Consider the following 12,570-nt stretch of genomic DNA (forward strand, 5'->3'; position numbering starts at 1 on the left):
TCCAAGTTGTATGTATATAACAAATAAGAAAAGATGCATTAACAATTTTCTCTTTCCAAAATCTAGTCATTAGTTAATAAATAGCGTTATTTGTCTTTTGCTTTTCTGTTAAACAATATGGAGTCTCATTGTCACTCAGTGCAACATGCTTGACAGAACGGCAAGAGGAATTGGGAAGAAAGACATTATTAAAGTAGTGAAACACAAATACAAAGTGTGAGGATTAAGCAAGCATTAGTCAACTTGTGACAAAATCTGAGAATCTCATTTTTAACATGCTTCCCATTAATGTGTAAGCTGATTTATGTCAGGTTAGCTGATTCCATAAATCATCTTAAAAAATATTCTTGCCTTCTCATAGTTTTTCCTACTTCCTAACTCATCATTTTGCAGAAAACATTATCATATTCACCTGGTGGACTTGAGTGAAGAGAGACAGCAGGTCTAGAATAGTGAGGCAAACCTCTGTGGCTATATTGGCCTCAGTGTCTACATGGTGGACAATGTCTATTTCATTGGAGTTGCCTAGAAAATACAAAGTAAAACAGTGCATAAACTTGTAAGCCAGTTCTCTGTGCCCAGTAAAATATTTCATTCTATTACTGTGCTTACTGGCATTTTGATGAATAATTTATAAAATCAAAGTGCCTTTGTTTGATCAATTTCATTTATTTCCTCAATTAAAAGAAAAAAAAAACCCACTAGATAGAGTGTTAGACCTGAGTGTTTTTTGCATACCTTGGCTGCAGGTTTTTCATTATTTTAAAAATTCTTTTCCTTTAATTCAACTATCAGTACAATCATATTTCTTCTATAACCAGCCTGTTTAAAGTTCCTGCTTTCAGGCTAATAGAGTAAATGTGTGATCTCAGTGGACAGTCTACAACCAACAGCCTCCTCAGAAAGCCATATAGTGTATTTAAGAGATCAAGGCAACGTAGATTTTAAACAACTAATAATGGGCCACATGCTCATAATGTCCATGCTTCACAACACCAGGTTCTATTTTTAGCTCATTGCCAAGCTGGACTGTGTGTATCTCTGGAGTGAGTAATGATGTCATGGTTACTGGAGTCATGATGTCATGGTTACTGCTTTTGGGACATGGGCATTTTTATCCTCTTCCACTAGAGTCAACAGTAATTGATTGAGTAACTGATTGAGAGAGAGCCCCATAAACCCACAACAAAAAAAGTACCTAGACAAGCTGCCCTGAGCCCATTACACTGAGTTTCATTTTTCCCCTTTCTTCTCTGCGAGAGCATTGCTTTTTATTTGTTTGTTTGTTTGTTCATTTATTTATTAAGCTACTCCCTGATGATTCTTCTAAGAAATATTTCCAGGCCTATGGCAGACTTGAGAAGAGTGGTTTCACTGGCATGCCAATACTCCTCTCATCTCACAAACAGTGCATTTCCTGTCCTACACACACACACACACACACACACACACATACACACACACACACACACACACACACACACACACACACACACACCCCGAGAGAACAACTCCCATTGCTTCTGGTTCACTTACTGTTCATGGTGTTGTCCAACATCTGTAAAAGTTTGGGATTGGAAAGTGCGTTTTTGCCCCTAATTATAGGTAAAGTTTGAGATCGGTGCTGTTTATGTCCTTCGTGACCAGAAGTGGTATGCATCCTGGAACAGAGATGGGAAATGTGGCTGACGCTATCCGCCAATGCAGTAATCAGTATTTATTCAAACAGTGTGCACTGAGACAAATTTATAAAGCACTTGCAAAGAACCTTTTCGCTGGTAATACTGACTATAAGCAACACAATGAAAGAGATTTTTAAGTACATTTGAAGAAATGTATTTAAGCACTAACACTATTAAGGAAGATATATAATGGGACAATGCCACAGTGGATGTCTTTTTAGCATATTTTGATTTTCTTCTTTTTTTTATTACCAAGAACCTTGTCATATAGATTCAGTCATCTAAAACTGTTGTCTGTCCTTGTTGTCACTAACTTCATTGTATGCTCAGATAACCATAAGATCATACGATTTTTAGGCAGACAGGACCTCAAACTGTTATCGGGACTCATCCATTGCTTTTAAGCAAATAAAGTCACGTCTACTTTGTAAGCGAAGAGGTAGCAACAGATGTGTTCACCTCACTGAAACAAACAAACAAACAAAAACAAAAAAACCCAAAACTAAAGACACTCAAAATAAAACTGTTTGTAATTCATTATTGCTTTATGGACTTACAACAAATTAAGACTGCTGAGTTAACTATTGGCTAGGTAGGAAGAGAATTAAAAATATATGCAGACATGTCCTCCCACCCTTTTATTTAGAAGCAAAGTACAAAATAGCTGAAGGAACCCCTTTCTCTCTCTAGTTCTGCATATGGGAATTCCCAGGCATTATGATTTATTTGGGCCATGTCCCTTGCGAAGCTGATGTGGGATTAGTGTCAGGAAAATTACTTTTGAGGGTCTTCTAGTTGCTCATCTGGGATGGCAATGATAATGGCCTTCAGTGTGTGTCTTTCAGTGCTCTGTAGCATTTCCACATGGAGAAAATAGCCAGCCTGTTTGTGGAGTTAGGAATGCTCCCTGCCTGCCACATTTTCTTTTGTCCAAGGAGTAGCCTGGTGGTGGGAGGTTCACTATCATGTAAATTACCCATAAACAACACCTTTGTGCTGAAGGCAGCTAATGAGAGATGGCTTTAAGAGTCAAACCTCAGAAGGAACTCTGACTTTTGTCCTTGTCACAGTATTCAAGGCTGTTTAAATCTGGCTGAGCCAAAGGATCAACCTGGGCTGAAGCCTGGGAGAGTGGACTTCGGCTTTCTGTGACCTAGGACATCTGGTTCTTGCCAAATCTATAGGCAGTAATGAGTTCTGAGATATATGGCTGGGACTTTGGGGACTGAATTTTTCTCCCAGGTTTTGAGCCTATGGCAGTCTGGAAGTGGGGGCAGGGGAAGCCCTGGTTTCAGGAGATGAGGGCCAGTGGGGGCAGGGTCTGTCCAGCCTATCAGAAGCCTTAAGACATGACTGACTTGGTGACCTTAGGTGGGTTGCAACGGCTATGAAACATGGGAAGCATTTGTTTTTTGCCTTCTCTTGTATTACAGTTTGCAAAGCAAACTCATGATTACATCTTTCAAATTTACTTCCTCACTGGAGACCAATTTCTCCAGGTCCCCATGGATGGCAGCAAAATTTATTTTGTTATTTATTGACTATATACATTTTCCTATTTCTTCCTAAAGATCTTTTCTAAAATCTCCATATCACATATTCTTATGATATGCCTGGGAAGAATAAATCAAACATATGAAAGTTTGTAGATGGAGTTTTTCTGCCTGGCCCATAGTCAGGACAAATCTCTCTCACCTGCCAGAAAAAAAAGAAAAGGGGAAGTGCTGTGGATATCAGTCTATATAAATAAAATGCTGTTTGGCCAGTGGCCAGGCAGGAAGTATAGGCGGGACAAGAGAGAAGAGAATTCTGGGAAGTAGAAGGCTGGGGGAGGAGAGACTGCCAGCCACTGCCATGACAAGCAACATGTAAAGACACCGGTATGCCACAAGCCACGTGGCAAAGTATAGATTAATAGAAATGGGCTAAATATAAGAGTAAGAGCTAGACAATGGTAAGCCTGAGCTAATGGCCAAGCAGTTTAAATAATATGAATGTCTGTGTGTTTATTTTATAAGTGGGCTGCAGGACTTCAGGGGTTTGGTGGGACCGGGAGAGAAACTCTTCAACTACAAAAGTTTGGGGAAATAATTTTTATTTATTGGGCCTGTAGGACCTTGGAGGTAGAATTTCAGGGCAAGTGATTCTGCCTGGCAGGTTAATGACAGAGTGAGCAGGCTCTGCAAGATTAGAAGATCCTGTAGTAACTAGGTAAACTAATAAGGCTTGAGAGGTCATCCATGCTTCTTTGTGGCCCCTGACCCTTTGAAAAACAGTGTGAGCTTCAAGAACACCAAGGAAATCTTATAATTACTCAACAGAAGTCAGAGTCATGATCCCAGAGTTTCTATTTCCTACACTGCTCAGAACTAAGGGAGCATTTCATTGGAGTTCTGTGCACCTTTTGGTCTTAGCTAAATTGAAATGCCTACTATTGCTTTTCCAATCAAGGCTTTAATTGGGTATAAACATAGTCTTTCGGTTTTTTTTTTTTTTTTTTTTTGAGCTGAGGATCAAACCCAGGGCCTTGCGCTTGCTAGGCGAGCGGTCTACCACTGAGCTAAATCCCCAACCCTTGTTTTTTTTGTTTTTAAGTCAGTGAGGCAGCTGGAGAAGTATTTAAGGAGTTTCTTCAGATGAACATACAGTGCTGCTCAAAACTGCATTTGTTTTGATGTATGTACATGTATGAGTGTATTCACCCTCATGTGTGCATGTTCACATATAAAGAACATATACATGACTTTAAATATCAAGCAACAGTGATATTACCATTGTGACAAGAGACCTGAGTTCTGGCAGGAAGGATTGGATCCTTTCAAAGTTCCATTGTTCTGGGTAGACTGCACAAACTTAAACGCTGCAGCGATTTTTCTGGAAGGAACACACATTTCAATCATAACTCTGTGTTTGTAATTTATATATGAAAACAGAATGCCAAGTGAGGGGCTGGGAGATGGCTCAGTTGGTAAAGAGCTTGCTATTAATGAAAGCATGGGGCCTGCATTCTGAGTTTCAGCACCTATGTAAATGCTAGAGAAGCCTGGAGGCCCATCTGTAATCCCAGTCTCATGATGCAGAGATCAGGAAACCACAGGCAAGATAGCTAGCTAGAATAACCATATTGGTAAACTCTGGCTTCAAGGGAAAGGATCTTGAATCAGTATTTTTGGTTGAAAGTGACTGACCTTGTTGTCACTAACTTCATTGTATGCTCAGATAACCATAAGATCATACAATTTTTAGGTAGATAGGACCTCATGCCTATGTGAATACTGAGTCAAGGTCCTTTCCCTTGAAGCCAGAGTTTACCAATATGATTTTTCTAGCTAGCTCTCTTGCCTGTGGTTCCTGATCTCTGCATCATGAGACCGGGATTATAGATGGACCTCCATGCTTCTCAAGAATTTACATAGGACCTGATGCCAACCTCTGGTTGCATCCAAACACATGCAAATACATACAGCCCAACACCTCATACATAAGCAAAATGAAAATAAAATTAGCATTTCAGTTTCTTCTGGGAATAGGAAATTAGAGGGCTTTGAATGTTCTTGTCTTTGTGACAAATGATGCCAGTATGAAGTAATTCTAGACTAATTTTTTTTAGCTTCCTGCAATCATGTTCTTAGACAGACATGTTTCATCCATATAAATCAATCTCTCTCTCTCTCTCTCTCTCTCTCTCTCTCTCTCTCTCTCTCTCTCTCTCTCTTTCTCCTCTTTCTCTCATCTGTCTCTATCATCTCCATCCATCCCTATCTATCTATCTATCTATCTATCTATCTATCTATCTATCTATCTATCTATACCTATCTATCCATTTATCCAGTCTACATAATGACAGCTCTCTCTCTCTCTCTCTCTCTCTTTCTCTGAGCCTGGTGTGCTTCTGGAGGTCAGAGGATAACCTCAGTTGTTAGTTCTCACCTCCAACCTTGCTTGAGATAAGAGTTTCTTGTTTACCACTGTGTATACTAGATTATCTGACTTGAGACCTTCCAGCAGGAAGAGAATTTTCACAGGAGCACTGTGATTATAGACTTATGTTCTATGTCTGGCTTTATGTGAATTCTGGATGTCTATATACACACTGAGCCATATTCCCAGCTCCATGAAATTTTTAAAAGACTTTATTAGTCTACTGGAATTTAAAAACAATTACCTTATTATATTGCGTTTTCCCAGGTATCTAAAATTTTGAAGACAAACACTAGAAAGGGGAAAAAAGTCACATTCTAATTATTCACATTCTTTGATTTATACATAATAATTCATCTAAATATGTGGAAGAAAATAGTAAATTTTCTTTATATATTCCATATATGATTGTTGATATTTATTTACCATAAAGCTTCTTTGAATGAAGAGTGGTATAGTGAGCTATTTTGAACGTTCCAGAAAATAAGTTATTGGGTCAACCGTAAACTTACTCCAAGATGCTGAAGAAGTCTGACACCTCAGGACTGGGAGCTCTCTGCCAGTAAGCAATCAGAGTCTCTAGAAAGAAACAACATGGAGTGAGGGTCTCAGAAACATAGGCTTCTCTCTTTTGCTCCTTTTCAATTGACTTGAAGTCATTCTGCTTACCAACTGAAATGGTCTTCATAATATGAAGAAAGCACATAAGAAGACTCCTGGTTTCTGCTTGATCTAATTTGTCAAATCGAAGAGTTGACCCAATCAAAGATAAGGGCCTTGGGATCTGAGAATCAAAGGACCAGTAGAGATGAGTAAGACTGAGAGCATCCTGGCTTGTAAGTATGCTACCTGATGTGTGTGGTGGAGAGGGAAACTGCACCTTTTCACAGTTGTCTGTCTTCTCACTGCTCTTCTCCGTGGTGCTTGGATTGGAGTCGAGGCTTGCTAAGGATGCTCTGGAATCTGCATGGTTCACTGTAGAAATAGCTATTGATGAAAATGCTGTAAACACAAGCCACAGCACACATATGGTGATGAGATGTATGAGCACAGACAAGAACTAAAATGATGAAACAGAGTGGCTTATTGTGGTGGATAGAGCATTGTGAAATAAAATTTAGGATTGACATGGAATGCATACAACACTTAAAACATTACCACAGTGGCCATGATGGATCTAGAAAAATTTAAACCGTTTTACATGGATATAAAATTTGTTCTTTGGATCTCTTAAAATGCTTTTAAAAAATAGACAAAGCTAACTCTTATTTTAACAGAAGATGATTCAGGGAAGGAGTGTTTAACTTGACAGTTTATGAGAAATAAAAATGACTTTTCCAAAATAGTTCTTAATATAATCTTTGAAGCTGAAGAGCTCTTATATTTTAAGAGGCTGTACATAACAAAATCCTAAAGACTGTTTGCAGAATGAAGTAATTTGATAACATCTAAGCAGATAGCTCTTTAAGCCAAGTAGAAGTGGAAGTCACTGGATAACATTCAAAGAAATATGTTAAAGACTCGTTATAGAATGTGGTGTACTTTGCCAGGTATATTATGCATATGAATTATGGATAGAAAGCACTTTGATGTATAATGTAAACATTGGTGAGTGTTAAACATGAGTGTTCTCAGCAGGTCTTGAGTACCTGCTATGGAATTTAAAACATCTTTGGAAAATGATGTATCCACAGAAGTTGCATGTTTCATGGACGTCTGGGTTTGGAATCCTCCATTAGTGCTTAGGTCATCTCTAGATCCCTGCATTCAAAGTGGAGAAGAGACGAATGAGAATTGGGGTGTTTCAGAATGGTATGCCCCCATGCCTTTTACATCCCTCTCAATTAGATATTCAGTTTGACATTTGATATTCTAGCAAAGATGTTCCACTGAAGTTGGCAGTGGAAATGAATATTGGCAAAAGCATAGTCGTGCTCACAATTTGCTTTTCTTATGTAATGTTTTAAAGTTTTTATTCTTTTACAATTTCCTTCTTGCACTAAGTCCTTATCACACTTCTATGTCTTTTGTTTTTGTTTCTGCTTTGTGAGTCACTGGGTTCGACAGGCTACTTGAGTAGTATGGGCTAGCCACTGGAGCATGAGTAACTCCACAGTGGCTACATCATTAAAGACAAGGAACCCTTTTTCTCTGGCAGCCTTCCATTGCCATGAGCTCCCAGGGTGGATGAGGTCCCAAGATGCCCTTCCCATCTATGATTGAATATTTACTGGCTCAGGCCTATGCAGGTCCTATTCAGGCAATCACAACTGTTGTGAGTTTCTGAGTTTAAAAACCATGACTATATGATAGCATTTCACAGCCCTCCTCCCTAATGTTTGGCTCTTTCATTCTTCCCACTCTTCTGGGAATTTTTTAAGTGATGTAGCAGAGGTGGGCTGGAATAATTACTGATATAGTGATGTATTAAATTATAGATGTAATTATCATCATATTATGTATATTACTATCACTAGGAACTAGATTTGAAATAGTTATTGTTACAATCATTGTGGCAAATGTTTTATCTTACACAATTTGATATGAAGGATTCCTGTTATGTTAGGTACTTTAAACAAACATGAAAACAGAGGCCTAGAAAGCTTGGATAACTTTCTGAAGAGTATAAACCTGTTACGTGATGCTGATAGGATTTGGTCAAGGTTCCTCAAACAAAAACATTTTTAATGGGCATAACCTCAACTTTTAGTAGGTCTTATCTTGGACTATTACTTGGGCTACCTTACCTTTGTGAAGCAAGGTCTCTCAATGAACCTGGAGCATAAAAGTTTGTCTAGAGTGCCCGGCCAATGAGCCCTAGGGAATTTCCTGTCTTTACCTTTTTAGTGCTGAGATGATCGAGTCATGACACAGCATTCAGCCTTTTATGGAGATATTGGGGATCAAAGTCAGGTCCTCATGCTTGCATGCAAGCATTTTACCGACTGAACATCTCTGATCCCCGTAAATAGATTACTATGCTGGCTGAGTGGAGAACACTCACAATGGGCTGCATTGGGGCTTTGACTATGTAAGACACTTAGCTTCTGTGGGAAGAAGATGATGGGAAGTAGTAGCTGAATGTTGTACATCAAAGTTAAGGCCATGAAGACATTATACAAGCTGAAAAAAACTGTGAAGACTTAGGTGGTGGTGCAGAGAATAAAGGGAAAGCCCTGAAGAGAGGGCTGCGCCAGGTAGAAGCAGCCATTAGGGACGCACGGTATTGATGTGAATACTTGTCAGATTGTGTGGTTTAACCCCTAGCTTGTTTATAGGTGGGAAGAAATGGTTACTCAGGACATAAATATAAATAAGAGAATTTCCTTAAAAGAAAGAAATTAGGTGAGATGTGCAAACATACCTGATTGGACGTATTCACAGTGAAAGGATACAGGTCCTTTAGGTAGATTCTTGGCATATTGTCCAGCAGCATGCCATACAGAGGCATGTACAGACTCGCTATCTGTGCCTGCTTTCTCTAGGTGAGGGCAGACAAGAGAAATGATTCACATGAAAATCAATAGACTCAAGGGTTTTATATTCACTTAATGCAGCGAGCCATTAAATAGTGTTTGGGGGAGAGAGAAAGAAAGGATACTTACGGGTTCTCTGTATCGATCATCAAAAGAATGTTTAGCCATTAGATTTTTTAGGACAGCTAAAGCTAAGTGCCTGATATCTTGGTCCTCCTGCAGGGCAAATCCGACTTCCCGGAGCAGAATTCCAATTAAGAAGTGTTTGCGGCAAAATTCATTTGTGACCGAGTATTCAGGCATATCTGTGGGAGGAGGAGATGATATTATTGAAAATCGAATAACCACTTTACAATTACAAAAGGCAAATTGGACTGTTACTAAAAACCCTGCCCCCAAGCCAAAGGAAGTCCACAGTGCAGTCTTGCTACAGAGATGTGGCCTTTTGAGTATCTAGTCAGATGGTAAAACGTTTGCTTATATAAACACAGACTCAAATACTAACACAGCATGTCAATAGCTACAACCTAGCAAATGGCCTGCTCACATCACTGCAGGGCTAAAACAAAAACATGCTTTGTCTATAGGAATCGAGAAAGGTTCTAGGAAAAGAGGGCTAGACTGAGCTAGACCTTGGAGGTTGTTAATGGTCTGGAGTTATTGTGAGAGTATATGGCTGGGTGGTGGTGGCACACACCTTTAATCCCAGTACTCGGTAGCCAGAGCCAGGAGGATCTCTGTGAGTTCAAGGCCAGCCTGGGCTACCAAGTATATGGAGGCACTGGAGATAGGGGAGGATGTTGGGAAAAGGGTAATGTTTATGTTCAATGGCACAGAGTTCTGAAATACAGACAAGTATGTGGGAACAGACATGTGGGAAGGGTTAGTAAATACAGTGGTCTAAAGAGGAGGCGTGGGAATTGAGTTTGAGATACTGGGGGTAGATGTGGAGAAACCTAAATACAAATTCTGTATCCAATACTTAGGTCCACCTGTGACTCCAGTTCCAGGGGATCCAATGCTCTCTTTTAGTCTCTGCAGGAACCAGACACCCATGTATATACACGCAGACAAACATTCTTAACACTTAAAAATATTCATCTTAAAAAATGATAAAACATAAATAATCTATACAAGTCAATGGCAAAGTAAGCAAAATGACATCCCAAACCCAAATAATCAGATTGGAAAGGTGGTAAAGAACTTGAATAAACTTGAATAAAATAAGGAGGACATTCAGGTTCCCAGGAAGAGGATAGGAGAAGTGTTTAATGCCACTTTATATATTGATGCAGCCAATGAAAAACAGACCAGGGCTTCCTCAGATAAGTAAAGTCATAACCTCTGCATCACTTAGAATTACAACTTGAGGATATATGCCCAAAGGAACTGAAATAAGAACACTTCTTTTTTCTTTTTTGACCAATACATAATAAAATTTCTTCAAGTGAACAAGGCAGCATGTAATGTTTATATATGTACACACACACACATAACCCACACGTGCGCACACACACAGTGTTGCATAGTGTTTTAATCAGCTAAGCATATCTATCTCCTAAATATTTGTTATTTTTCCCTCATGACAACATTCAAAGTCCTTTCTTCTTGCTTTTTGAAGTGCAAAGTACATTGTTGTTACCCACAGTTCTATGTAACAGCGACCAGAATGTCTAGCTTCTACTGAACTGAAACTTGCTATTTTGATCAGCCTTTCTCCATAGCTCCCCTACGTACTTCTGGAGCCTGTCAGAACCACCACTGTTTTCAGAATCACGTATAAGTGAGATCAAGTGTCACTGATCCTTATTTCTGGCTCACTTAACTCATCCACTTCCATCCATCATGCCCATTTGGATATCATTAAAAATGACAAAAGTCTCATTTTTAATGGGAAAATAGTAATCCACCTTGCCAGATACACTTTGTTTGTTAGCAGTTGGAGCCCTAGGCTCCTTCCATTTCCTGTCTCCTGTGACCTAGAAGTACAGCCTTCTCAAGGACATAGCAATCATACCTTTGCTTATTCACCCACCCAGGATTGCTGGATCATATAGCACCTCTGTATTTATTTATTTATTTTGAGGGGCCTCCAAACTGTGTACACTTATGGCTTTACTAATTTACATCCCCACCAAGAGTATACAAGGGTTCTCTTTTCTCCACACATCTCGTCAGCATCTGCCACTTCAGACATTTTATATAAAATGAGTATCTTAAAGAAACATCTGTAACTCCATATTTGCTGGGATTTTTATCCTAAAGATATGAAAGTTGGAAGCGGGGGAGATGTTCTGGTTTTTGCAAATAGTAGAGTAAACTGTAAAAGCGAAAACAGAGATACCACAGGATCTTATCTGTAGACGTGAAAAAGTGAGCTCATGGAAGTATGCTGGGAAAGTGGTTGTGAGGGATGGGGGTATAAGAGAAGTGAGGCATCTTCCTCACAGGGTGGAAACTCTCGGTGACAGAATGAATACATCGTGAGATCAAAGTATGTAGCACTGAAATTGTAGTTAGTAGCAAGCAATGCATTGTCCAAGTCATATAGACCAAGTTGTAAGGAACAAGTCTGCATACCTGGGAACTTTATTTTTTTTTTTTGTACATATGAGGAAAATCTCAGATGACTTGGGAAGTTAAAACTTTGCAATGCTTGGAGAATAAAATATAAAGGAATTAAAGGTAGGGCATCAAAGTCTGTGTGACAAGAGAGAAGTTCAGACCCATGTTTGGATACATTGGTTCTATGTTAACACACAGGAGATGGTCTGTGCTTATACGGCTACAGTGCTTATGTACGTAACACGAAATTATTATTTACCTGAGGCATGTAACTCTTGAATTGATTCTGAAGGCGTCAGAGGATCTAGATTTAGTATGAATAGAGAATAACTTCAGGTACATCCACACTCAGATACATACATACATCCAATAAGCAGTTTAACTTATTGTAGAAATTTAAAACATTTCAAATTATTTGCTATTATATCATCATTTTTCAAGAAAAATTAAGTTGTATGACTCCCTAAAAGAATTGCATGAACAAAAGCATTTTAATTCATAGCCTTGTTTTTGAGAGCCATGTTTTTGCTCCAAAAATCTGCCCACTATGGAACGTATAACAGATTACCAGGACTTTTTCTGTTTTATTGACTGAGAATAAATAACTGGAATTAAAATAACCAAACAAGGTTTGATCCCCTCCTGAATATCTTAGCCAACTTATTTAGCCAAGAATAACTTGGCATTAACTTAAAAAAAAAATCTCCTCTTCTTCATCCTCTTTCCCTCCCCACCCCTTCTTATTTATTTCCTTTTCTTCAGTGCTGGGGATCAAACCTCCAGTTTCACATGTTCTAGGCAAGGACTCTGCTACTGAGTTACACTTTACAAAGAAAAGGACATCCCAAATAGACAAAAACCCAAAGCCTCCCAATGCTACTGTCTGACCTAAGATTTCTACTTTTTCTCTCCGCTATGGAATGCAT

The 12,570-nt window shown here is 39.0% G+C and overlaps 1 protein-coding gene across 13 annotated transcripts in view; it reads right to left on the reverse strand.

The window, feature by feature from the left end:
• Dock10 (dedicator of cytokinesis 10) overlaps positions 1 to 12,570 on the reverse strand; it is a 250,718-nt gene that overhangs the window by 36,550 nt on the left and 201,598 nt on the right. For 12 of the 13 annotated variants that reach the window (XM_036173030.1, XM_036173037.1, XM_036173028.1 and 9 more), the window contains exons 31-41: positions 11,904 to 11,948; positions 9,209 to 9,384; positions 8,968 to 9,084; positions 7,253 to 7,364; positions 6,484 to 6,605; positions 6,273 to 6,387; positions 6,116 to 6,182; positions 5,848 to 5,895; positions 4,455 to 4,556; positions 1,537 to 1,661; positions 413 to 525 (exon numbers count right to left, since the gene is read on the reverse strand). In XM_036173030.1, coding sequence (XP_036028923.1) covers positions 413 to 525; positions 1,537 to 1,661; positions 4,455 to 4,556; positions 5,848 to 5,895; positions 6,116 to 6,182; positions 6,273 to 6,387; positions 6,484 to 6,605; positions 7,253 to 7,364; positions 8,968 to 9,084; positions 9,209 to 9,384; positions 11,904 to 11,948 — 1,142 coding nt within the window. The remainder of the gene's footprint in view (positions 1 to 412; positions 526 to 1,536; positions 1,662 to 4,454; positions 4,557 to 5,847; positions 5,896 to 6,115; positions 6,183 to 6,272; positions 6,388 to 6,483; positions 6,606 to 7,252; positions 7,365 to 8,967; positions 9,085 to 9,208; positions 9,385 to 11,903; positions 11,949 to 12,570) is intronic. The other variant, XM_036173029.1, reaches the window with a different exon arrangement.

The sequence above is a fragment of the Onychomys torridus genome, chromosome 23, assembly GCF_903995425.1.
Source record: "Onychomys torridus chromosome 23, mOncTor1.1, whole genome shotgun sequence".
NCBI classification, from domain to species: Eukaryota; Metazoa; Chordata; class Mammalia; order Rodentia; family Cricetidae; genus Onychomys; species Onychomys torridus.